At 47.9% G+C, this 26,600-nt stretch overlaps 1 protein-coding gene across 1 annotated transcript in view; it reads left to right on the plus strand.

The window, feature by feature from the left end:
• Nucleotides 1-26,600, plus strand: part of ell2 (elongation factor for RNA polymerase II 2) — a 213,132-nt gene that overhangs the window by 32,912 nt on the left and 153,620 nt on the right. The window contains 1 exon segment of the mRNA XM_038805237.1: nt 7,567-7,614. Within this exon segment, the coding sequence (XP_038661165.1) occupies nt 7,567-7,614 (48 nt within the window).

Consider the following 26,600-nt stretch of genomic DNA (forward strand, 5'->3'; position numbering starts at 1 on the left):
ACTACTCTGCCCAAGATCGCAAGAAACTGCAGTGTGGTGAACTCAGCTCAACAATCACACAAGCTTGCCACCCGCACATTGATTCTGTCTACACCTCCTGCTGTGTCGTGAAGGCTGACAGCATTTACAGCGACCCCTTCCACCCAGCCTTTTCCCTCTTCCAGACCCTTCCATCAGGCAGAAGATACAGAAGTCTGTGAAGACCCGCACATCCAGACTGGAACAGCTTCTTCCCCACAGCTACTAGACTCCTCAAGACTCTCCCTCGGACTGATCGTTTCCCTGAAAGAACACCATTCACGACGCACTATGCTGCTCTTGCTCATGTATTTGCTTTGTTTAGCCCTTGTTCTGCACTGTAACCAATCACTATTTGTTGATGTACTTTGTCGATTATTCTTCTTGTCTACTGTACTGTGTACGATCCCTTGACTGCAGAAAAATACTTTTCACTGTACTTCGGTACATGTGGCAATAAATCAAATCGACCAAATGAAAGGTGATCTTACTGAAACACACCAGATTCTCAGGAGACCTGATAGGGTACTTGTTGACACAATTGTTTCCTCTCCTAGGGTATTCTAGAAGTAGGGAGGACAGTTTAAAAAAAAAATAAGGGTCTCCCATTTAAGACTGAGATGAAGAATTTCTTACCTTGAGGGCTGTTAAGGTTTAGAATTCTCTTCAAGAGAGCAGTGGAGGCTATGTGTCATTGACATGACAGTTGGGAAAGTGGCATTAAGGCCATCCATGATAATGAATGGCAGCGCAGGGTAAAGAGGCTGAATGGCCTACTCTTACTTCATATGCTCTTTGTGCAAGGATTTCACAAATTTTTTTGTCATTATCAAAAAGAATACATGAAGGACATTTTTTGGTCTGTCCATTTTTGGGTTCTGAGTCCTGATAATCTGACCCACAATGCCAAGACAACTCCATGGTTTTTGGATTACTAATTGGTAATCACTTATTTGATCTGTTTAAAATTATTAGGGCCTAGAATTTTGAAAGGTTAATTTTCCAGAAGTTGCCACATTGGTACATAAATCCAAAATAAGCTGTTGACCAGTGCAATACATGATCTTGTGCTATATATTTAAACTGGGACATAGACACTTAAGTTTTAAACTAAGTCACTTGCATGACTGTCAGATGTTGTGAACTGTTTCCATTATTTCCAAAACAAAAACAAAGTCCCCAGTAATGATGCTTGATTAGTTTGCTGTAGCAATATAAAAGGAAATTCTGAACACAATCAACTCGGACAATTACGTTTTACTGCAAGCTACCCAGGTATAAAAATGAATTGAGATGTTTTGTGATGTTTATAGCTGTTAACAGTTGGCTCTTCATAGTCTATTATGTAAAGGTCACCAATGGAAATTATTCGCTTGACTTCACCATTTGTCTAATTTTGTAAGAACAGAGTGTTCTGCTCCGATATCTTAATTTCTAAATGGCAGTTGGCCCAGTTTTTGAGGCCAGTATATACTTAGCTTTATTTTCTTGAAATTGCAGTTGAACTGTCAATCATGGGCTTGAATTCTTTAATTAGAAATACAATTAAAATGTATTGTTTACAGTTCCGGTGATTCTACTGTCTTTTTCTGTGTTGGTTACTAATTTTTCTAACTTTCCAGATATTTTGTGCGATATTGATCAGGAACGGCTTATTAGCTGTTTCCATTATTTGGTGCGAATCAGGTTAGGATTAGAGAAAAAATGAAAAGAGGATTGACTGTCAAATTAGACAGTTGCTTTGTACAAAGATGCCTGGCAATTTATTTTACTTTAACTCTGGATGTTGCCATTTTGCCTGCAGCTTCAACTGTGGTACCATGCTTCCATTGCGAGAAATAGCTTCTGACTAGAAATAGTACTTAATTATGTGAAGCATTGTACTTCTGATTTGAAAATTGTGTAGAGTGACAGGATAGAGACAATAACCCTTTTGCATTTGTGACAGATTCTAATTTGTTGCATATGAAACCACATAATGGACTGTCTTGTACAATGCTCTGCATTTAATTTTTTTAATGGGATGTGAGCGTCACTAACAAGGTCAGCATTTGTTGCTCATCCCTAATTGATCTTGAGAAGGCAGTGGTGTGTTGTCATCTTGAACTTCATTGTACAGGATGTACAGCATTTATTGTCCATTCCTTTAAAAGGTGGTGGCGAGTTTCCTTCTTGAACCGCTGCAGTCACTGAGGTGTAGGGAGGACGTTCCAGGATTTTGACCTTGCAGCAGTGAAGGTATGGTGCTGTATTTCCAAGTCTGGGTGGTGAGTGACTTTGAGAGGATCCTCCAGGTGGTGGGGTTCCCAGGTATCTGCTACTCTTGTCCTTCTCGATGGTAGTGGTCTTGGGTTTCTAAGATGCTGCCAAAGGAGCCTTGGCGGGTTACTGCAGTGCATCTTGTAGATGGTACACGGTTGTCACTGTTTATCGGTGGTGGAGGTATCGAATGTTTGTGGAACAGGGAGCAATCAAGTGGGCTGCTTTGTCCTGGATTATGTTGGTGTTGAGCTTGAGTGTTTTTGGAGCTGCACTCATCCAGGCAAGTGGGGAGTATTCCATTACACTCCTGACTTGGGCCTTAGGCCTTGGTGTTGGTGGTTAGACCTTTGGGGGATCAGGAGGAGAGTTACTTGCCGTATGATTCCTAGTCTTTGACCTGCTGTGGCAGCCACACTATTAATATGGCTAGTTAAGCTCAGTTTCTGATCAATGGTGACCCCAGGTTGTGGGGATGTCAGTAATGGTAATGCCATTGAATGTCAAGGAGTGAGGGTTAGATCCTCTCTTGTAGGAGATGGTTATTGCCTGGCATTTGTGCTGTGCTTCATTATCTGAGGCGTTGTGAATGGTGTTGAACATTGTGTGGTCATCTACAAACATCCCCACTTCTGATCTTGGGATGGAAGGGAGGTAATTGATGCAGCAGCTGAAGATGGTTGGGCCAAGGACACTACCCTAAGGAACTCCTGCATTGATGTGCTGGAGCTGAGATGATTGACCTCAAACCACCACAACTATCTTCCTTTGTGCCAGGTATGACTCCAACCAGCAGAGGGCTTTTACTTGATTCCCATTGTCTCTGGTTTTTCTAGGGTTCTGTGATGCCACATTCGGTCAAATACTGCCTTGGTGTCAAGAGCAGTCACTCTCGCCTCAGGCATTCAGCTCTTTTGTCCATGTTTGAATCACGGCTGTAATGAATTCAGGAGCTGAGTGACCCTGCCGAAACCCAAACTGAGCGTCCGTAAGCACATTATTTCTGAGCAAGTGCTGCTTGATAGTGTTGATGACTCCTTCCATCACTTTCTCATGGTGGAGGGTAGACTGAAAGGGTAGTAATCGGTTTGGTTGGATTTGTCATCTTTCTTGTGTACAGGACCCACTATTGCCAGGTAGATTCCAGTGTTGTAGGTGTACTGGAACAGCTTGGCTAGGGGAGCGACAAAGTCCTGGAGCACAAGCCTTCAGGACTATTGCTGGAATATTATCAGGACCCATAGCCGCTGCAGTATCCAGTACCTTCAGCTGTTTTTTGATATCAAATGGAGGCCGCGATGGATCATCCACTCGGCAATTCTGGCTCAAGAGTTTTGCGAATGCTTCAGCATGGTCTTTTGCACATATGTGCTCGGCTCCTCCATCATTGAGGATTGGGATATTTGTGGAGCCTCCTCCTCCAGTTTAATTGTCCCCCCCGTTCATGGCTGGACATGGCAGGACTGCAGAGCTTAGAACTGATCCGATGTTTGTGGGATCGCTTATCCCTGTTTATCACTTGCTGCTTATACTGTTTGGCATGCAAGTATTTCCTGTTCTGTGGCTTCACCAGGTTGACAATTAATTTTTATTTATGCCTGATGTTGCTCCTGGCATGCTCTCCTGCACTCTTCATTGAACCAGGGTTGAGCCCTGGCTCCCTCACCATCTGCTGCAGTTCCAGTGTAGCAGCTATGAGCTTTAGGACCCATCCGGCTCGGTCTGTGGTTACCCACCCAGAGTATATTCTGCTCCCTTGCCACCCACAGTGCTTCCTCCCAAATGGTGTTCTGCATAGAGGAGTACTGATTCATTAGCTGATGGTGAACGGTATGTGGTAATCAGCAGGATGTTTCCGTGTCCAATTTAACCTGAAGCCATGAGACTTGATGTAGTCTGGAGTCAATTAAGCACTCCCAGGGCCACTCCCTTCCGACTGTATACTACTGTGCTGCCATCTCTATTGGCTCTGTCCTGCTGGTGAGACAGGACATACCCAGGAAGTTTGGTATCTAGGACATTGTCTGTAAGGAATAATTATGGGAGTATGACTGTTGGGATGTTCCCGTACCAGCCTCTCCGGACAGGTGCCGGAATGTGGCGACTAGGGGCTTTTCACAGTAACTTCATTGAAGCCTACTCGTGACAATAAGCGATTTTCATTTTTTCATTTCATGTTGCTTGACTGGTCGATGAGATAGCTCTTCCAACTTTGGCACAAGCCTGGGGGCGTTAGTAGGGAGGACTTTGCAGGTTTGACAGGGCTGAGTTTGCTGTCGTCATTTTCGGTGCCTTGGTTGACGCTGGGTGGTCCGTGCTGTTTCATTTCTTTTTCCTGGTTTTGTAGTGGTTGAATACAATTGAGTGGCTTGCTAGAGCATTTAAGAGTGAGTGACATTGCTGTGGGTCTGGAGTCACGTGTAGGTCAGACCAGGTAAGAAGGAGAGTTTTCCCTCCCTAAAAGACATAAGTGAACCAGATGGATTTTTCCGACAATGAGACTTTTAATTCCAGATATTTTATTGAGTTTAAATTCCACCATCTGCTGTGGTGGGATTCGAACCCCAGTCCCCAGATCAATACCCAGGGTCTCTGGATTACTTGGCTACTAGTCCAGAGACCATACCACTAAGCCACCGCCTCCCTTCCCCTGCTGCAGTGCATCTGGTGTTTGCACACTCAGTGCTGCTGGGAAGGGAATTCTGCAATTTTGTCCCAGTGACCGTGAAATAATAATAATAATTGTCACAATGAAGTTACTGTGAAAAGCCCCTAGTCGCCTCATTCGGCGCCTGTTCGGGGAGGCCGGTACGGGAATTGAACCTGCGCTGCTGCTTTGTTCTGCATTACAAGCCAGTTATTTAGTCCACTGTGCTAAACCAGCCCCTGATAATGGTGATATAGTCCAAGACCAAACTCAGCTGGTGTTTTTACATGTGTCTGTTGCCCGTGGCAAAGTGTTAGAGGTCGCCAAATTTGGAAGGTGCTGTTGAAGACCTTTGCTGCAGTATATCTGCCATGATATATTGATGATGGAGGAAGTGCGTGTTCAATGCGGAGCCAATCCCAAGTGGGCTGTGTTGTCTTGGATTGTGTCTAGTTTATCAAGTGTTTTGAAGCTGCACTCATCCATATGATGGAAGAGTATTCCATCGTATTCCTGACTTGTGCCTTGTAGATGTTGCGGGGTGGGGGAGGAGGTCAGTGGTTAAGTTACCCTCTGTAAGATTCCATTTGCTATTGGCATCACAATATTTGTATTGCTGGTCCAGTTCTGTTTCTGGTCAATGGTAACCCCCAGGATATTGATATTGGGGGTTCATTGATGGTAATGCCATTTAATGTCTTGGGGAAATGCTTAAATTCTCTCTTGTTAGAGATGGTCATTGTCTGTCACTTATGTGGCGTGCATGTTACTTGCCACTTAACTGGAGCCTGAATGTTGTGCAGGTCTTCTGCGTATGGACATGTGCTGCTTCAGTATCTGCAGAGTCGCAAATGATGGTGAACATTGTTAAATCACAACACTCTTTTAACGAATATTTAGTGGCATTGCTCAGTAGATAATTGAGGTAGTTAGAACATTTGACTTATTTCATTTAAACTTTCCATGTTTGTTTGCTGTGTTTTGAGTTTTTCCACATTTGTTTTTGCCTTTTATGCCTCCTTAGTTTTACTTAACAATTCTGATGAATGAGGAGAATCATGGAGTAAGTTGATAGGTAATTGAATAGTTAATTGAATAAATAAGGGGCATGATTGAAGGAGTCTAGATTGAAATAAATTAGAGCAAACAGCGATAGGAAGAAAGGGATACGAGGAATGGTGGATGCTGAAGAACCATGATTGCTGAATTTAAATCTTTTGGCACAAACAAGGAACAAGTACTATACCGCAATCATGGCATTTTGCTGTTTATCATTCCATAAGAAATAAAGCCTACTGTAATGATCAATCTTGCGAGTTAAGACATTGAGAGATATTTTTGGGTGGGAAGCAGGGTGAAGATGGGATGTGGCGGTGCTGGAAGGAGAAAGATTTGACCTTGTTGCCATTGCTTTCATTAATTATATCTTGGGCTGATGAGAATGGAACAAAATGAACTTCACTCTGTAGAACTTTTAGTAATTCTGTAACCTTTTGGAGCTGATATGGTAGATACATCATTTAATACTACCCAACAGCCCTTGGCAAAATAAATCAAAGGATGAAGGTAAAATATGAATAAAATAAGAATAAATGTGTATATACGGTATGCTTCATTTATCTTCAAAGCCCAATGCTTGCAACCAAGTATTTGACTATTTTCCTTACTGACTTAAATATGGGCATGTCTAATTGAACAAGAAAATAAGTTTCATACGATAGAGGAACCCTTCTTGCATAGGATGATTGCTTCAGCAAATGTGGTGAGTTAAAATTATGCATGCAAAGTGTTTAAAAAGTCCGGTCAATCTAACCTTTTGGATGCAAATGTGATTTTTGTTCATACAGTTTTTTGAAGCTAATGCATATATTTTACATCAGTCAAGTTTGGGAGATTATATTTTTCTGCCCTCTTTGTGCAACACAATTTTAACTTATCGGAGTGCAAACTTGAGTATTGAATCAGAGTTAAATAAATGAAAATAGTCTGCATATGCTGATCTGTTTATTTTGTGCAAATTAATGGCTGCAAATTCCAGACAGACTTGAATGTAGTAGCGGCAAAATAAATACAACTCTTTTTTATGTGCATGATCGTGTAAAGGATGATTAACATATGCAAGCGATTGCTATATGATTTGTATACTTATTAGAAGTGCCAAGTGCTTGGACCTCTAATTTAATTTCTAACTCCTCTCAGCCTCTTCTATTTAAAATAAAACCATTTCAGCCGACCCAATCTTTCGTCACAGCCAAAATTCTCTAGTCTTGTTGATATTCTTCTAAATCCATGGCCATGCTCCTATCTCTGTAACCTCGTACAGTCCCATAATCCTCTGAGTTTTGCTGTCCTCCATTCTGACATCTTGTCCATCCCTGATTTCCCTTGTTAGCTGAGTTTTATTGCCTGGACCTTGAGTTCTGGCATTCCTTCCTAAACTCTGTGACATTACCTCTCTCCTCCTCTTAAGACATTTCTTAAAACCTTTGACTTGGTGGCTTGGTGTCACATTTGTCTGTTAAGGTGTAATGTTAATGCCAGTTGTTTTTGGCTCGTGACACAGCACTTGGAACTGTAATTAAATGTATGGTACCTTGCAAATGATCCCAATCTTGCAATTGATTATTGTGCTTCCTTTTCAGAATTCATCTATTCCTCAACCAACAATCCAGTTCCAAGGACTTCAGGGGGTAAGGAAAATTTTATTTTATTTTGAATAACCAAACTTTAAATATTTAGCTGTTCTGTTATACCCCCAAATGCTTTATGGTAGTCTTGTTAGGAACTACTTTGCTATCCATCACTTATTTTTGTCTTTATACACGGTTTCATTAATAAATTAAATGACAGTGAGTCTTCACCTGAGTCTTTCTCTGTCAGATTCCTTTTGATAACAGTGAAGCAGAGCAGGGCACAACCCGGGTCCCTGGTGCTGTGAGTCAGCAGTGCTCGTTCCCTCTCGCGCCCGCTTGCTCTCTCTCTCTCTCTCGGGCCCGCTTGCTCTCTCTCTCTCTCGCGCCCGCTTGCTCTCTCTCTCGCGCCCGCTTGCTCTCTCTCTCGCGCCCGCTTGCTCTCTCTCTCGCGCCCGCTTGCTCTCTCTCTCGCGCCCGCTTGCTCTCTCTCTCGCGCCCGCTTGCTCTCTCTCTCGCGCCCGCTTGCTCTCTCTCTCGCGCCCGCTTGCTCTCTCTCTCGCGCCCGCTTGCTCTCTCTCTCGCGCCCGCTTGCTCTCTCTCTCGCGCCCGCTTGCTCTCTCTCTCGCGCCCGCTCTCTCTCTCTCGCGCCCGCGCCCTCTCTCTCTCGCGCCTGCTCCCTCTCTCTCTCGCGCACCCGCTCGCTCTCTCTCTCGCGCCCAGCTTGCTCTCTCTCTCGCGTCCCGCTTGCTTCTCTCTCTGCGCCCGCTTGCTCTCTCTCTCGCGGCCCGACTTGCTCTCTCTCTCCGCGCCGCTTCGCTCTCTCTCTCGCGCCCGCACTTGCTCTCTCTCTCGCGCCCCGCTTTGCTCTCTCTTCTCGCGCCCGCTTCTCTCTCTCTCGCGCCCGCTCGCCCTCTCTCTCCGCGCCCGCTCGCCCTCTCTCTCTGCGCCCGCTCGCCCTCCTCCTCTGCGGCCCGCTTGCTCTCTCTCTCGCGCCCGCTTGCTCTCTCTCTCGCGCCCGCTTGCTCTCTCTCTCGCGCCCGCTTGCTCTCTCTCTCGCGCCCGCTTGCTCTCTCTCTCGCGCCCGCTTGCTCTCTCTCTCGCGCGCCCGCTCGCTCTCTCTCTCGCGCCGCTTGCTCTCTCTCTCGCGCCCGCTTGCTCTCTCTCTCGCGCCCGCTGCTCTCTCTCTCGCGCCCGCTTGCTCTCTCTCTCGCGCCCGCTTGCTCTCTCTCTCGCGCCCGCTTGCTCTCTCGCGCTCCCACGCTCTCTCTCTCGCGCTCCCACGCTCTCTCTCTCGCGCTCCCACGCTCTCTCTCTCGCGCTCCCCGCTCTCTCTCTCGCGCTCCCACGCTCTCTCTCTCTCGCTCCCACGCTCTCTCTCTCGCGCTCCCACGCTCTCTCTCTCGCGCTCCCACGCTCTCTCTCTCGCGCTCCCACGCTCTCTCTCTCGCGCTCCCACGCTCTCTCTCTCGCGCTCCCACGCTCTCTCTCTCGCGCTCCCACGCTCTCTCTCTCGCGCTCCCACGCTCTCTCTCTCGCGCTCCCACGCTCTCTCTCTCGCGCTCCACGCTCTCTCTCTCGCGCTCCCACGCTCTCTCTCTCGCGCTCCCACGCTCTCTCTCTCGCGCTCCACGCTCTCTCTCTCGCGCTCCCACGCTCTCTCTCTCGCGCTCCCACGCTCTCTCTCTCGCGCTCCCACGCTCTCTCTCTCGCGCTCCCAGCTCGCTCTCTCGCGCTCCCACGCTCTCTCTCTCGCGCTCCCACGCTCTCTCTCTCGCGCTCCCACGCTCTCTCTCTCGCGCTCCCACGCTCTCTCTCTCGCGCTCCCACGCTCTCTCTCTCGCGCTCCCACGCTCTCTCTCTCTCTCTCTCTCGCGCTCCCACGCTCTCTCTCTCGCGCCCGCCCTCTTGCGCCCGCCCTCTTGCGCCTGCTCTCTTGCGCCTGCTCTCTTGCGCCTGCTCTCTTGCGCCTGCTCTCTTGCGCCTGCTCTCTTGCGCCTGCTCTCTTGCGCCTGCTCTCTTGCGCCTGCTCTCTTGCGCCTGCTCTCTTGCGCCTGCTCTCTTGCGCCTGCTCTCTCTTGCGCCTGCTCTCTTGCGCCTGCTCTCTTGCGCCTGCTCTCTTGCGCCTGCTCTCTTGCGCCTGCTCTCTTGCGCCTGCTCTCTTGCGCCTGCTCTCTTGCGCCTGCTCTCTCTCTCTCTCTCTCTCGCGCCCTGCTCTCTCTCTCTCTCTCTCTCTCCTCTCGCTGCCTGCTCTCTCTCTCTCTCTCTCTCTCTCTCTATCGCGCCTGCTCTCTCTCTCTCTCTCTCTCTCTCTCTCGCGCCTGCTCTCTCTCTCCTCTCTCTCTCTCTCGCGCCTGCTCTCTCTCTCTCTCTCTCTCTCTCTCGCGCCTGCTCTCTCTCTCTCTCTCTCTCTCTCGCGCCTGCTCTCTCTCTCTCTCTCTCTCTCTCGCGCCTGCTCTCTCTCTCTCGCGCCTGCTCTCTCTCTCTCTCTCTCGCCTGCTCTCTATCTCTCTCTCCTCTCTCTCTCGCGCCTCCTGCTCTCTCTCTCTCTCCTCTCTCTCGCGCCTGCTCTCTCTCTCTCTCTCTCGCGCCTGCTCTCTCTCTCTCTCTCTCTCTCTCTCGCGCCTGCTCTCTCTCTCTCTCTCTCGCGCTGCTCTCTCTCTCTCTCTCTCTCGCGCTGCTCTCTCTCTCTCTCTCTCGCGCCTGCTCTCTCTCTCTCGCGCCTGCTCTCTCTCTCTCTCTCTCGCGCCTGCTCTCTCCTCTCTCTCTCGCGCCTGCTCTCTCTCTCTCGCGCGCCTCTCTCTCTCTCTCTCGCGCCTGCTCTCTCTCTCGCGCCTCCCCTCTCTCGCGCCTGCTCTCTCTCTCTCTCTCTCTCTCGCGCCTGCTCTCTCTCTCTCTCTCTCTCTCGCGCGCTCTCTCTCTCTCTCTCTCTCTCTGCGCTGCTCTCTCTCTCTCTCTCTCTCTCGCGCCTGCTCCTCTCTCTCTCTCTCTCGCGCCTGCTCTCTCTCGCTCTCTCTCTCTCCGCGCCCTGCTCTCTCTCTCTCTCGCGCCTGCTCTCTCTCTCTCTCGCGCCTGCTCTCTCTCTCTCTCGCGCCTGCTCTCTCTCTCTCTCGCGCCTGCTCTCTCTCTCTCTCGCGCCTGCTCTCTCTCTCTCTCGCGCCTGCTCTCTCTCTCTCTCGCGCCTGCTCTCTCTCTCCTCTCTCGCGCCTGCTCTCTCTCTCTCTCTCTCGCGCCCTGCTCTCTCTCTCTCTCGCGCCCTGCTCTCTCTCTCTCTCGCGCCTGCTCTCTCTCTCTCTCGCGCCTGCTCTCTCTCTCTCTCGCGCCTGCTCTCTCTCTCTCTCGCGCCTCTGCTCTCTCTCTCTCTCGCGCCTGCTCTCTCTCTCTCTCGCGCCTGCTCTCTCCCTCTCTCGCGCCCTGCTCTCTCTCTCTCTCGCGCCTGCTCTCTCTCTCGCGCTCCTCCTCTCTATCGCGCTGCTCTCTCTCTCGCGCCGCTCTCTCTCTCGGCCTGCTCTCTCTCGCGCCTGCTCTCTCTCTCTCGCCTGCTCTCTCTCTCGCGCCTGCTCTCTCTCTCGCGCCTGCTCTCTCTCTCGCGCCTGCTCTCTCTCTCGCGCCTGCTCTCTCTCTCTCGCGCCTGCTCTCTCTCTCGCGCCTGCTCTCTCTCGCGCCTGCTCTCTCTCTCGCGCCTGCTCTCTCTCTCGCGCCTGCTCTCTCTCGCGCCTGCTCTCTCTCGCGCCTGCTCTCTCTCTCGCGCCTGCTCTCTCTCTCGCGCCTGCTCTCTCTCTCGCGCCCTGCTCTCTCTCTCGCGCCTGCTCTCTCTCTCGCGCCTGCTCTCTCTCTCGCGCCTGCTCTCTCTCTCGCGCCTGCTCTCTCTCTCGCGCCTGCTCTCTCTCTCTCGCGCCTGCTCTCTCTCTCTCGCGCCTGCTCTCTCTCTCGCGCCTGCTCTCTCTCTCGCGCCTGCTCTCTCTCTCTCGCGCCTGCTCTCTCTCTCTCGCGCCTGCTCTCTCTCTCTCGCGCCTGCTCTCTCTCTCGCGCCTGCTCTCTCTCTCGCGCCTGCTCTCTCTCTCGCGCCTGCTCTCTCTCGCGCTGCTCTCTCTCTCGCGCCTGCTCTCTCTCTGCGCTGCTCTCTCTCAGCGATGCTCTCTCTCGCGCGCCTGCTCTCTCTCTAGCGCCTGCTCCTCTACTCTCGAGCTGCTCTCTCTCTCTCGCTGCTCTCTCTCTCTCGCGCGCTGCTCTCTCTCTCTCTCGCGCCTGCTCTCTCTCTCTCTCGCGCCTGCTCTCTCTCTCTCTCTCGCGCCTGCTCTCTCTCTCTCTCTCTCTCGCGCCTGCTCTCTCTCTCGCGCCTGCTCTCTCTCTCGCGCTGCTCTCTCTCTCGCGCTGCTCTCTCGCCCGCGCCTGCTCTCTCTCTCGCGCCTGCTCTCTCTCGCGCCTGCTCTCTCTCTCTCGCCTGCTCTCTCTCTCTCTCTCTCGCGCCTGCTCTCTCTCGCGCCCGCTCTCTCTCTCGCGCTGCTCTCTCTCTGCGCCCGCTCTCTCTCGCGCCTGCTCTCTCTCGCGCCTGCTCTCCTCTCGCGCTGCTCTCTCTCTCGCGCCTGCTCTCTCTCGCGCCTGCTTCTCTCTCGCGCTGCTCATCTCTCGCGCTGCTCTCTCTCTAGCGCTGCTCTCTCTCTCGCGCTGCCTCTCTCTCGCGCCTGCTCTCTCTAGCGCCTGCTCTCTCTCTCGCGCCTGCTCTCTCTCTCCCGACTGCTCTCTCTCTCTCTCGCGCCTGCTCTTATATCTCTCGCGCCTGCTCTCTCTCTCTCTAGCGCCTGCTCTCTCTCTCTCTCGCGCTGCTCTCTCTCTCTCAGCTCTCTCGCCTGCTCTCTCTCTCTCTCTCTCTCGAGCGCCTGCTCTCTCTCTCTCTCTCTCTCGCGCTGCTTATCTTCTCTCTCTCGCTCCTGCTGCTCTCTCTCTCTCTCTCGCGCCTGCTCTCTCTCTCTCTCTCTCGCCTGCGCCTGCTCTCTCTCTCTCTCTCTCGCGCCTGCTCTCTCTCTCTCTCTCGCGCCTGCTCTCTCTCTCTCTCTCTCTCGCGCCTGCTCTCTCTCTCTCTATCGCTCTCAGCCTGCTCTCTCTCGCTCTCTCTCTCGCGCCTGCTCTTTCTCTCTCTCTCTCTCTCGCGCGCTGCTCTCTCTCTCTCCCTCTCACCGTGCTGCTCTCTCTCTCTCTCTCTCGCGGCCTGCTATCTCTCTATCTATCTCTCGCGCCTGCTCTCTCTCTCGCGCCTGCTCTCTCTCTCTCGCGCTGCTCTCTCTCTCTCTCGCTGCTCTCTCTCTCTCGCTGCTCTCTCTCTCTCTCTCTCGCGCCTCGTCCTCTCCTCTCTCTCTCTCTCGCGCTGCTCTCTCTCTCTCTCTCTCTCGCGCCTGCTCTCTCTCTCTCTCTCTCGCGCCTGCTCTCTCTCTCTCTCGCGCCTGCTCTCTCTCGCTCTCTCTCTCGCGCTGCTCTCTCTCTCTCTCTCTCTCTCTCGCTGCTTTCTCTCTCTCTCTCTCTCTCTCTCTCTCTCTCGCGCTGCTCTCTCTCTCTCGCGCCTGCTCTCTCTCTCTCGCGCCTGCTCTCTCTCTCTGCTCTCTCTCTCTCGCGCCTGCTCTCTCTCTCTCGCGCCTGCTCTCTCTCTCTCGCGCCTGCTCTCTCTCTCTCTCGCTGCTCTCTCTCTCCCTCGCTGCTCTCTCTCTCCCTCGCTGCTCTCTCTCTCTCGCTGCTCTCTCTCTCTCTCGCTGCTCTCTCTCTCTCTCGCTGCTCTCTCTCTCTCTCGCTGCTCTCTCTCTCTCTCGCTGCTCTCTCTCTCTCTCGCGCCTGCTCTCCTCTCTCGCGCCTGCTCTCTCTCTCGCGCCTCCTCTCGCGCCTGCTCTCTCTCTCTCTCGCGCCTGCTCTCTCTCTCTGGCGCCTGCTCTCTCTCTCTGGCGCCTGCTCTCTCTCTCTGGCGCCTGCTCTCTCTCTCTCGCGCCTGCTCTCTCTCTCTCGCCCTGCTCTCTCTCTCTTCGCGCCTGCTCTCTCTCTCTCGCGCTGCTCTCTTCTCTCGCGCCTGCTCTCTCTCTCGCGCGCTCTCTCTCTCGCGCCTCTTCTCTCTCTCTCGCGCCTGCTCTCTCTCTCTCTCGCGCCTGCTTTCTCTCTCGCCTGCTCTCTCTCTCTCTTCTCTCGCGCCTGCTTTCTCTCTCTCGCGCCTGCTCTCTCTCTCTCTCTCTCTCGCGCCTGCTCTCTCTCTCTCTCTCTCGCATGCTGCTCTCTCTCTCTCTCTCTCGAGCTGCTATCTCTCTCTCTCTCTCTCGCGCCATGCTCTCTCTCTCTCCTCTCGCGCCTGGCTCTCTCTCTCTCTCTCGCGCGCCTCTATCTCTCTCTCTCTCTCGAGCGCTGCTCTCTCCTCTCTCTCTCGTCGCTGCTCTCTCTCTCTCTCCTCTCGCCTGCTTCTCTCTATCTCTCGCTCTCGCGCCTGCTCTCTCTCTCTCGCGCCTCTGCTCTCTCTTCTCTCTCGCGCCTGCTCTCTCCTCTCTCTCTCTCTCTCGCGCCTGCTCTCTCTCTCTCTCGCGCCTGCTCTCTCTCTCTCTCTCTCGCGCCTGCTCTCTCTCTCTCTCTCTCGCGCCTGCTCTCTCTCTCTCTCTCTCTCTCGCGCCTGCCTCTCTCTCTCTCTCTCTCTCGCGCCCTGCTCTCTCTCTCTCTCTCTCGCGCCTGCTCTCTCTCTCTCTCTCTCTCGCGCCTGCTCTCTCTCTCTCTCTCGCGCCTGCTCTCTCTCTCTCTCTCTCTCTCGCGCCTGCTCTCTCTCTCTCTCTCTCTCTCTCGCGCCTGCTCTCTCTCTCTCTCTCTCTCCTCTCGCGCCTGCTCTCTCTCTCTCTCTCTCTCTCTCTCTCGCGCCTGCTCTCTCTCTCTCTCTCTCTCTCTCTCGCGCCTGCTCTCTCTCTCTCTCTCTCTCTCGCGCCTGCTCTCTCTCTCTCGCGCCTGCTCTCTCTCTCGCGCCTGCTCTCTCTCTCGCGCCTGCTCTCTCTCTCGCGCCTGCTCTCTCTCTCGCGCCTGCTCTCTCTCTCGCGCCTGCTCTCTCGCTCTCTCTCTCTCTCGCGCCTGCGCTCTCTCTCTCTCTCTCTCTCTCTCTCTCTCGCGCCTGCTCTCTCTCTCTCTCTCTCTCGGTCATACTCATACTCTCATACTCTCTCTCCGTCACCTGCTCGCTCTTGCACTCGCATGTCTAGTTCAGTTGGCTTTTAGCCTCATTCATTTCTCCAGTACTTTATCTTCAGTACTACAAAGTATCTTTTAAAAGTGAATTTGGGTTACTCATTCTTCTGAGATCCTAGGTTCCCCACTGTCTCTGGTATGATTTTATGTCTTCTAATGTGGCAACAGATGTAAAATTATTTGTTTGATTTCTCTATCACTTCCCAAGTCCCTATTATTACAATTTATTCTGTCAAGGGGCAGCGCATTTATTTTTCCTGCTCTTTTTTTACATATCTGTAGAAGCTTTTTCTGTTTCTGTGTTTCTTTTTTAATTTCGAGTACCCAATCAATTTTTTCCAATTAAGGTGCAATTTAGCGTGACCAATCCACCTACCTTGCACATCTTTGGGTTGTGGGGCAAACCCCATGCAACAGGGCAAGAATGTGCAAACTCCATAAGGACAGTGACCCAGAGCTGGGATCGAACTTGGGACCTCAGTGCCGTGAGGCAGCAGTGCTAACCACTGCACCACCGTGCTGCCCTCCTGTTTCTGTAGTTCTTGCGATTTGCTCTCGTTTCATTTTCTCCCTCATCTAATTTCATGGTCATCCTTTTCTGATTTCTAAACCACTGCTAATCGATAGACTTCCTACACTTCTTAGCAACATTATAAGCTCTTGTTTATCTTTAATGCTTTTTTAAGTTTTGGATCACTTTTCCCAAAACATGGAAGTTTAGTTTTCAATGGAATGTCTGTTTGAAAATTCTGAAATATTTCTTTTAAATGTTCACTGTTCTCTAGTGCCATCATATATTTCAATAATTATTTTTATTATTGTCACAAGTAGGCTTATAGTAACAATGCAATGAAGTTACTGTGAAAAGCGCCTAGTCGCCATTTTTCGACGCTTGTTTGGGTACACGGAGAATTCTGAATGTCCAATTCACCTGACAAGCATGTCTTTCGGACTTGTGGGAAGAAACCGGAGCACCTGGAGGAAACCCACGCAGTCACGGGAGAACAGGCAGTGACCCATGTGGGAATCGAACCTGAAGCAACAGTGCTAGAATCATAGACTGGCACTGGAGGAGAGTCACTAGGTTGATTTCAGAGTTGAGAAATAAATAATAATACATGGTAGCATAGTGGTTGCCACTAAGGCCTCACAGCACCAGGGTCCCCGGTTCGATTCCCGCTTGGGTCACTGTCTGTGTGGATTATGCACGTTCTCCCTGTGTCTGCGTGGGTTTACTCCGGGCGCTCCGGTTTTCTCCCACAAGTTCCAAAAGACGTGCTGTTAGGTACTTTGGGCATTCTGAATTCTCCCTCCGTGTAAATAAACAGACGCCGGAATGTGGCGACTAGGGGCTTTTCACAGTAACTTCATTGCAGTTTTAATGTAAGCCTACTTGTGACAATAATGATGATGATGATTGATTATTATTATCATCTAGAACTAGAGAGTATAGCCTCAAAATAAGGGGGAGCAGATTTAGGACTGAGTTGAGGAGGAACGTCTTCGTCCAAAGGGTCATGAATCTGTGGAATTCACTGCCCAGTGAAGCAGTTGAGGCTACTTCGTTGAATGTTTTTAAGGCAAAGGTTGATAGATTTTTGAACAGGAAAGGAATAAAAGGTTATGGTGAGCGGGCGGGTAAGTGGAGCTGAGTCCACAAAAGAATCGGCCATGATCTTATTGAATGGCAGAGCAGGCTCGAGGGGCCAAATGGCCTCCTTCTGCTCCTAATTCTTGTGTTCTAGCCAGCCTCTTCGTAGCTGAAACGGTCCAGCCCAGACAGCATCCTGGTGAATCTCTTCTGCACCCGCTTCAGTGCAATCACATTCTTCCTAGTGTGGCAACCAGAACTGCGCACACTCCTCTAATCACTTCACACTTTTCAGGGTTAGATTACATTTGCCGCTCTTTTGCCTGAGTGGCCAGCACATCTATATTGTCTGGTAATCAAAGGCTTTATTCCTCGTTATTTACCACACCGCCCGTTTTCATGTCATCTGTGGACTTGTTGATCACACCTCCTATTTTCTCAATTGATCATTAACATACATTACAAATAACAAGGGACCCAGCACTGATCCCTGTGATACACCACTGGACACAGGCTTCCAGTCACAAAAACAACCTTTGCGTCCCAAACAGCCAATTTTGGATCCAATTTGTCAAATTGCCCTGGATCCCATGGGCTCTCGCCTTCTTGACCAGCCTCCCATGTGGGACCTTGTTTAAAAACCTTACTGAAGTCCATGTAGACTACAGTAACTGCACTGGCCTCATATACACACTACCTCAAAATTCAATCACATTTGTTATACATGATCTCCCCCTGAGAAAGCCATATTGACTATCCTTAATTAATTCGTGTCTCCCCAAGTGGAGATTAAATCTGTCCCCCAGAACCTTTTCCAAAAGTTTCCCTACCACTGATGTTTGACTCACTGGCCTGTAATTACCTGGTTTATTCCTAGTTCTCTTCTTGAGTAACAGTACCACACTAACTGTCCTACAGTCCTTTGACACCTCTCCTGTGGCCAGAGAAGATTGGAAAATTAGCATCAGAACCCCTGCAATCTCCTCCCTTACCTCCCACAGTAGCTTGGGCCTTATTTGGGCCTTGGGAATTATCCACTTGAGCCCACTAAAATCACTAATGCCTCCTGCCTCCCAATGATAATTTGTTTAATTATATCACAGTCCCTCTCTGATTTCTATACCTACGTTGTCCTTCTCCATAATGATTCAGATGCAAAAAACTCACCTATCTTCCTGCTCTAATGGGCCCTGCTCTTTTTCATTTAGTCTAATTTTGAAATCTATCTTGGACAACCCACAACTTGTACCTATGTGATTAGCTTTAAACAAATTTTAAGCTTCTGCTTTTGGTTTTAGGTATGTCACTCTTGAATTTGTTGTGAAGATCCTTCCCATGAGATTATTAATTAACCATGTCTCCTTGCACAAGATCAAGTCTTAAGATTTCCAGTTTGTGGGTTGATTCCATTATGTTTTGTTCAAGGAGACCGTCTTAAATGCAATCCTTGAACTCATCCTCCAATACATTTGCTAATTAGGTTTGTCCGGTCTATCTGAAGAATAAAATCTCCCATTTTAATTATTATCCTTCACTTAAAGCTCACATTTCTTGATTTTAATATTCTACCCAGCAGTACATCTACTCTTAAGGAGCCTGTAAATTATTCCCACCAGTAATTCCTGCGCCTAGTTATAATACCATAAGATAGAGGAGTAGGGTATTTGGCCAATCAAGTCTTTTTTTAAATATAATTCTAGAGTATCCAATTCATTTTTCCAATTAAGAGTAACTTAGCATGGCCAGTCCACCTAGCCTACACATCTTTGGGTTGTGGGGGCGAAACCCACGCAAAACCACATGGGGAGAATGTGCAAACTCCACATGGACAGTGACCCAGAGCTGGGGTCGAACCTGGGACCTTGGCGCCGTGAGGCAGCAGGGCTAACTCACTGCGCCACTGTGCTGCCTGAATAGAATCTACTGCGCTATTTAATCATGGCTGATATGTTTCTAATTCCCGTCTCCTGTTTTCTCCCCTGAACCCCTTATTAATCAAGAACCGATCTATCTCTGTCTTAGACACTCAGTGACTTGTATCTTCACTCATACTGCTTCTAATCCATGATCCTCCGATTCTCAAAATCAGTCTTCAATGCTGTTCTTATGTGATTTGTTTTATTATCAGGCTAACTTGGGCATCCAGGATATTTGATATTTTGAAAATATTTAGTTCCCAACCCTCCTTGTTTTTCATGCATGGCTCCTGAATGCTTATTAATTAAAATCTGATTTCTCTTTGTATTATTAAATTTTGTAGAAATGCTTTGTGCATTCAGATAATCATAGAATCACATACCTTTACAGTGCAGAGGAGGCCATTCGGGCCATTGGGTCTGCAGTTCTCTGAAAGAACATTCTACCTAGTCCCACTCAAGTGCCTTATCCCTGTAACCTTACGCATTCTTTTCAGATAGCAATCCAATTCCCTTTTGAATACCTCGATCAAACCTGCCTCAACCACCTTCTCAGGAAGTTCATCCCAGAATACAACCACCCTTTGGATGAAAACATTTTTCCTCTCCTCACGTTTGCAAATTATTTTGAATCTGTGCCCTCTGGTTCTTGGTCTCTCATGAGTAGGAACAGTTTTTCCCTAATTATCCTGTCCATACCCATCAGAATCCGACATCCATCAAGTCTTCTCTCGGCCTTCTGTTCTCCAAATAAAAGATCCCAACCTCTCCAATCTATCATAGCTACAGTTCTTTATTTCTGGAATAATTCTTATGAATCTCCTCTATATTCTCTCCAGTGCTTTCACATCCATCCTCAAGTATAGCACCCAGAGCTGGATGCAGTGCTCCAGATGAGGCTTAACTAGTGTTGTATCCAAGTTCAACATTGACCACCTTACCTTTACACCCAATGTTGTTATTGATAAAAACAGTGCTAATCACTTGTGCTGCCCATTTCCTGTCACTCACTTAAGTCAATTTCTTATCCAAGTCCCTACTTTCCCTTTATAAAACTATAAGCTTTATAAACTGCTCCTCTCAACATGCCCTGCCATCTTTTTTTTTTTATATAATTTTTATTGGAATTTTTTACAGAAAATATAAAACATAACGACAAACAATGAAATGCAACAAAATAACCCATAATAACTGTGACACCCCCAGACCGTATCGGCGCATGTATCACATCCCCCCCATCCCCCCAACCCTAATGAACAACAAAAGAACTTAACTGCCCTGCCATCTTCAATGGCTCATGTGCATAGACACTGAGGATCCTCTGATCCTGCTCTTCCTTTAGTGCCTCCCTTTGTTTTATACTGTCTCTCCATATACCTCTTGCCAAAATGAGACCCATCACACTCTGCGTTACGCTTCATCTGGCACGTGTCTGCCCAATCTACCAACATGTCTGTCATTTTGAAGTCAAAACTATTCTCATATTTGATAATGTTTCCAACTTTGGTGTCATCTGCAAATTTGAATCATGCCCCGAACACCACCGTCTAGGCCATTAATAATATCAGGAAGTGCAAGGGTCCTGACACTGACTTCTGGGCAACTCCACGCCAAATGTTTCCGAAAAAGTAACCATTTATCTGCTTCATACATAGAACATACAGTGCAGAAGGAGGCCATTCGGCCCATCGGGTCTGCACCGACCCACTTAAGCCCTCACTTCCACCCTATCCCCATAACCCCTCCCTAATGTTTTCTGGTCACACAGGGCAATTTATCATGGTCAATCCGCCTAACCTGCACGTCTTTGGACTGTTGGAGGAAACCCACGCAGACACTGGGAGAACGTGCAGACTCCGCACAGACAGTGACACAGCAGGGAATCGAACCTGGGACCCTGGCGTTCTGAAGCCACAGTGCTATCTATTTGTGCTACCCATTTCCTGTCACTCACTTAAGTCAATTTCTTATCCAAGTGCCTACTTTCCCTTTTATTCTAAGGGTTAGAATTTTGTGCTCCAGTCTGTTGTCAAATGCTTTTTGAAAATCATTGCCCTTGTCAATCTTCTCTGCTATTTCTTAAAAAATACTCCACGTTAGTTATTTCCCATCAAAGAATCCATGCTGGCTTTCTTCAATTATCTGGCACTGGTCCAAGTGGCTCTTGATTTTATTTTGAACTACAGTTTCCAGAGGTTTCCCTGCCACTGGAGTCAAACTGACTTGGCTGTAGTTGTCAGCTTTCACTATTCTCCAGTCCTCTAGCCACCCCGTGTCTCAGGAAGACTGGAAGGTTATCACTTGTGCCTCTGCAATTTCCACACTCCCTCAGCATCCTTGAATGCAGCTCACCTGGTCCTGTCATTTTATCAATTTTAAGTAGTTAGCTTTTCTAACACAACCTCCTTCTCGATTGCAAATTCTTCTGCTGTACCAGTTATCTCCTCTCTTGCCATGTTCTGGGTAACGTACTCATCCTTGTAAAGGCAGATTCTAAATACCCATACTATTGCAATTTCTCCTGACTCCATGTGCAAATTCCCTTTTTTTAAATCCCTAATCAACCTTACATTTTCTTTAACCACCCATTTGTTATTGCTATGCTTGCAGGTAATGGCAAAGTTGCCATAGTCCCAGATGACCATAGGCTGCTTCCCCCTTTGAGGAGGAGAGCTGGCTGGTGGTGATTTAACCTGAGCATCACCACACCTCGGGCGCGAGGCAAGGTTGAGAAGGCGAGGCCTTATTGAATGACCTCAGCCGGTATGGAAATTGACCCTACTCAGTTGGCCACCGTGCTAAACTGCCCACCCGCTATGCTTATAGAAGAACTTTGGTGTCCTTTCCGGCGGCGTGCCTCCCCCTCTCCGCCGGCACTGAGGCATGAAAAACACCTGACCTGCCTACCTAATCCCATTTGTCAGTCTTAACCTTGATTGTTAAGACGTGCCAGGAGCTCATCCTGGTTTTTTCTAAAGGATGTGAGGCCTCTGCCACCCAAAGCGGCGGTTTTCCGGTGCTAAAAGCGCTGGGAACGACGCTGCTAAACCTGCCCAAAATGGGACTCTATTTTCTTTCCGATAAATCCTGCCCTTAGTGGTATTGCAGATGTGGGAGGGTGCACGAGTAGTGTGCTCTTTTGAAGGGCCGGTGCAAACTAGTGCTGAACGGCCTCTTTCTGCAACTTGAATAACCATACCACCAACCATCTATGTAGTCACAGATAATGCAGCCTTCTCTGAGCTTTTTTTCTCACTGGGACACGTCTTTGTTGAATGTCATTAAATAGCGCCTTAAAAATCTGCCACTGCATTTCTATTTTCCTGCCTTCTAACCTCGGCTGAAATACTCCGGCCATTCAATGGCACGTGGGGTGGCTTCAATGGGAAATCCTGCTCCCAGCGAACAGCGCGCTGCCTCCCATTGCTGAGAAATACGCGGCTGGGAGAGTGGAAAATTCAGCCCCTCGTTTCAGGTTCACTTTGGCTGTGCCTTTATACCTATATAATTACCTTTATTTAGGTTTAAAACATTAGCCCACACTTATTCACATCAAACTGAATGTGAATTTCTGTCGTGTTAGGATTGTTGTCACCTAGAGGCTCCTTAAACATGAGGTTATGGATTACTCCTGCTTCATTGCAGATTATCACGTCGAGAATAGAATGCTCAGTGGTTGGCTCTGGAATGCTCTGCTCTAAGAAATTGCTGAGCCCATTTTCCAGGCTCACTTTTGCAAATTTGATTTGCCCATGATTATTGTGGTACCATTCTTGCATGCCCTGTTTATTTCTTCCTGCGTACTCCGTCATACAGCGTAACTACTGTTCGAGAACCTCCTAAATATTTCCACAAAAGATCTCTTCCCGTTCCTATTTAGTAAATCTACTGAAACTGTTTCTAAATCTTACAGTTTTGAACTATGGGCATCTCTCAATACTGTACTAGTGACATCCTTCGTTGACAAATTACCTGGCCACCTTCCCTAGTTTCCTGTCTTTTCAAAATGTCAAATGCCTTTAATGTTCAGGAGCCAGCTTTGGTCCATCACAACCATGTCTCTGTAATGGCTATCAGGACAACATATTTATTTCTACCCGTGCTAACAGTTCATCCATTTTGTTATGAATCCTGTGTGCATTCAGATACAGGACATTTAACTTTTTCTTTTTAACATTTTTGCAAATTCTGACCTTGCTCGTGTACTCAAATTTGTACACTCCGTCCCTTCCTACCACACGGTCTGGTTATCATTACCAAAATCACTATCCTGCTTGTTACCTCATTGTTTCCCTTTGATTTACTGCATTCCTCACATGATTTTCGTCACATGATTTTCCTCCCACCCCAGTTACTTAGTTCAAAGCCCTCTCTACCACCTAGTTACACGATCCGCAAGAACAGGTCCCAACACAGTTCAGCTGAAGACTGTGCCATAGGTACATCTCCCAGTACTGTTATTCGTACCCCATGAATTGAAATCCATTTTTCCCACACCAGCCTTTGAACCACATTCATTTCTGTAATCTTATTTACCCTATGTCAATTTAACTCTGGTTAGGGTAATAATCCAGAGGTATTTGAGGTTCTAATTTTTAGTTTAGCTGCAGCTGTTCATGATCCCTAAGCAGAACCATTTTGCTAGTCCTATCTATGTTATTGGTACTCTCATGGACCACAGCAACTTCCCCGCACACTGGAAAATCCTCTATAGCACTGAGCAGATGTCCAGAACCCTGACACTGGGCAGACAATGCAGCTCCTAGACCCTTGCTCTCAGCTGCAGAAAATTGTGTTGATTCCCTGATTATACTACCACTATATTCCTCTTCACTTCTGAGAGAAATCAAATTTGTTGTATAGAAAGCTCCACTAAAAGAGGAGGTAAATGATCAATTGTTTGGTTTTGGTGGGTGAGAAATGGTCAGGCCTCTGGGTGTACTCTGCGTTTTGATGCTTAATGATCCACCTGAACAGAGAAGTTATTTTCCCCCTTTTTGGAGTAGAACCCTTTCTCTGCCATGGATGCAATTAATTCTTTTTTTTTAATAAACAATTTTAATGAGGGACTTTTGGCATTGCAAACAGCAACAGTATAAAAACAAAGAACAATAAACAGTGCAATCACCGACTCCTATCCTGCCAAGACCCACCTAATCGACCCCGCAATTAATTCATTCTTGCACAAAATAATATTGAACTTTGAGTGTGCAAACCTTCAGGTCAGTGGGCCACAACATGGTGTGGAAATTATCACTGTGTGAAAAGTTGTTTTATTGATCACTTCTTCACGTTTAAATCCATAATTAGCTTTTTAAAATAATCAGTAATTCTCTATACCATACTCTATACCATCACAAAAAAAACTTCCTGACTCCAACAGCCCTGCCCAACGTTGCAAATAACCTTAACATTTAAAGACAAAATTTCCAAGGAAAGTAAAACAAAAATACTAGTTTTGAATTGCCCAAAATCTTTCTTGGCCTTGCTGGCAGCAGTGTTTGGGAGACTACTGGTTACTCCTAGACAATCTGGGAAGGTTAGCAACTTGACTGCAAATGTTAGCAGTGAGTTTCCTGCCAAAATTGGACACGGACCGCACTTTGGAAAGACAGAAAAATGAGGGAAGGAAACCTTTGTCGGATTTTTTGTTTACAGCAGCACTCTTCCAAATCCACTACACTCCGTTTTCTTCAAAATTAAATTTGCTGAATTTACTCCTCTTGAGAAACCGACCTGCAATCCTCACAAAAATCCCATCAAAATTCCAATGGCTATTTGCAGCCCTGATATTAGATGAGGTTTATCAGCATAGGATCTGCTGGAAGTTGTAGTTTGCAATGTCCAGCTTCCAGTGAGAGTGGTGAGCACAATGGTCTGCAACTCCCAATGTACAGTGCATTGCACTTCGTGGCCTGGGTGCAAAACTCCCATGGGCATTATGTTTTGCCTACCCTGATCTATATGCTCAGTGTAAGAAGTCTTACAACACCAGGTTAAAGTCCAACATGTTTGTTTCAAACACTAGCTTTCGGAGCACTGCTCCTTCCTCCGGTGAATCCTGAGGATATATGTTCAGTGATTTACTTGATATATTTTCTGAGGGTTCTGGCTAGTTTATGGTGGACTTTTATCTGTTTGCTAGAGGTAAGCTTTGTTTTTATTTTTAAAGTATTTTTCATGAGATATTGTAAATACAATATTTTTGGAACTGAATATAAGAAATCATCTGATGCTATTGAAAATGTTTCTAAATCCGTTAATATGCACATGTAGATTTTGAACATTTGCCTGCATAATTTTTTTTAAAATGCATTGCATTGCATTGCTTACTTCTGCTGCTGCTGAAACACCTAGTCATGCCCTTGTCAACTGAGGACTTGCCTATTTTAACACCATTCCAGTCAATCTCCCATCCACTCAGAATTTCAGTTCATTCAAAATTTCTGTCATTTAACCTATGCCGGATCTAGTTGACTTGTTCATTTTCTGTCATTGCTGACCTTTGTGGACTTCCAATCTCTCCCATACTCCAATTGCATTTGCACCTTGCATCTGAAACCTAATATTCTTTACTTGTTTATCTCTTATGGTCTAGTCCTTGCTTAACTTTGTAATCATCCTCAACAGAATTGTGTCCAATTTTAACTTCCAGTCCATTTCCCCGTCCACTTACCTCACCATTATTAGCAGGCCTATCTTCCACTACCTCTCTTCACCATGATCTGGAATTCCTTTCCTAAACTTCATCTTCCTTCGTTGTTTAATTACCTTGGTTAATATCTCCTCCTTCATTTGGTATATGTTTCTTTCCAATCACTCTCCTGTGAAAAATTTGCAATGTTTTTCTGCATTAAAGGTGCTATCCAAATGCAATTTGTTGTAAACAACTTGAAATGTTTTGATTACGAAAGGTGAAAAATTGAAGTAATTTTATGTTGAGTCTTGTTTCCATTTTTGTATTAATGTGTGAAATCAATAGTTTTAACACCTGTGTATAGAATCATAGAAGGAGGCCATTCGGCCCATCGAGTACTTTTGAGTTTCATAATTGCTATTCGTCAACTTCCTGATTGTTGCATATCAAGTATTTGTTTTAACTTGTTTTCAGCAAGAGATTTGTGATGTAAAAAGACACGCATTGCATTGCAATGCTGCCTTGCCATTTTAACGTATCTTTTTAAAAATATTTTTTATTCTCCTCCTTTTTCACATTTTCTCCCAAATTTACACCCAACAATAAACGATCAGTAACGCATGTAATGTCAATCCCCGTATCAATAACGATCCCATCCTCCCACCAAACTCCAAATATTAGTCCGCATGTCAACATAAACAAATGGCAAAAAGGAATCAGGAATCGCCCATAGTCACCATTAACACATACAGTCCCTCTCCCCCCTAACCCTCCCAGGCCGCCTCCCACACCAATGTTCGATGTGATTCAATTTTCGAAAGTACATAATGAATAACGCCCATGAATTGTAGAACCCCTCCATCCTTCCCTTCCGTTCAAATTTGACCTTTACAAGCGTCAGGAATTCCAGCTGGTCCCCTGCCACGCCAGGGCACCGGGAGGAAAGGCTGATCTCCACGCTAACAGGATCCGCCTTCGGGTGATCAGCGAGGCGAAGGCTACAACATCTGCCTCCGCGTCCGTTTCCAACCCCGGCTGGTCCGACACCCCGAATATGGCCTCCCGAGGGCCCGGGTCCAATTTTACATGCACCACTAGAGATTACCCTAAATACCTCCTTCCAGAAATCCTCCAGCTTTGGACAGGACCAAAACATGTGAACGTGGTTTGCGGGGCCCTCCTCACAACGTTCACACACATCTTCTACCCCCTCAAAGAGCCGGCTTATCCTCACCCTTGTAAGGTGCGCTCTATACATCACCTTCAGCTGTATCAGCCCCAACCTCGCACACGAGGTGGAGGCGTTCACCCTCCGGAGCACCGAGCACCAGAACTCCCAACTCTTCCTCGCACTTTGCTCTGATCCCTTCTAGCGGCGCCTTCTCCTCCTCCAAAAAGCCCCATAAACCGCAATACTACCCCCTTCTTCTCCAGTCCCCCTGTCGTCAGCACCACCTCCAGTAATGTGGAAGCCGGCTCTACTGGCTCTACTCTATCTCCTTTCTGGCAAAGTCTGGAACCTGCATGTATCCAAATATTTCCCTTGATCTAGCCCATACTTCTCTCCCAACTCCTTCAATCCTGAAAAATGGCCTCCAAGAAATAAATCTTTAGTGTCCTAATTCCTTTCTCCTCCAATCTCTGAAAATTTCCAACCCACTTCCCTGGCTCAAATTTTGTCCCCTGAATTTCCCTTCACCCTGCCCCC

The sequence above is a fragment of the Scyliorhinus canicula genome, chromosome 8 (genome assembly GCF_902713615.1).
Source record: "Scyliorhinus canicula chromosome 8, sScyCan1.1, whole genome shotgun sequence".
NCBI lineage: Eukaryota > Metazoa > Chordata > Chondrichthyes > Carcharhiniformes > Scyliorhinidae > Scyliorhinus > Scyliorhinus canicula.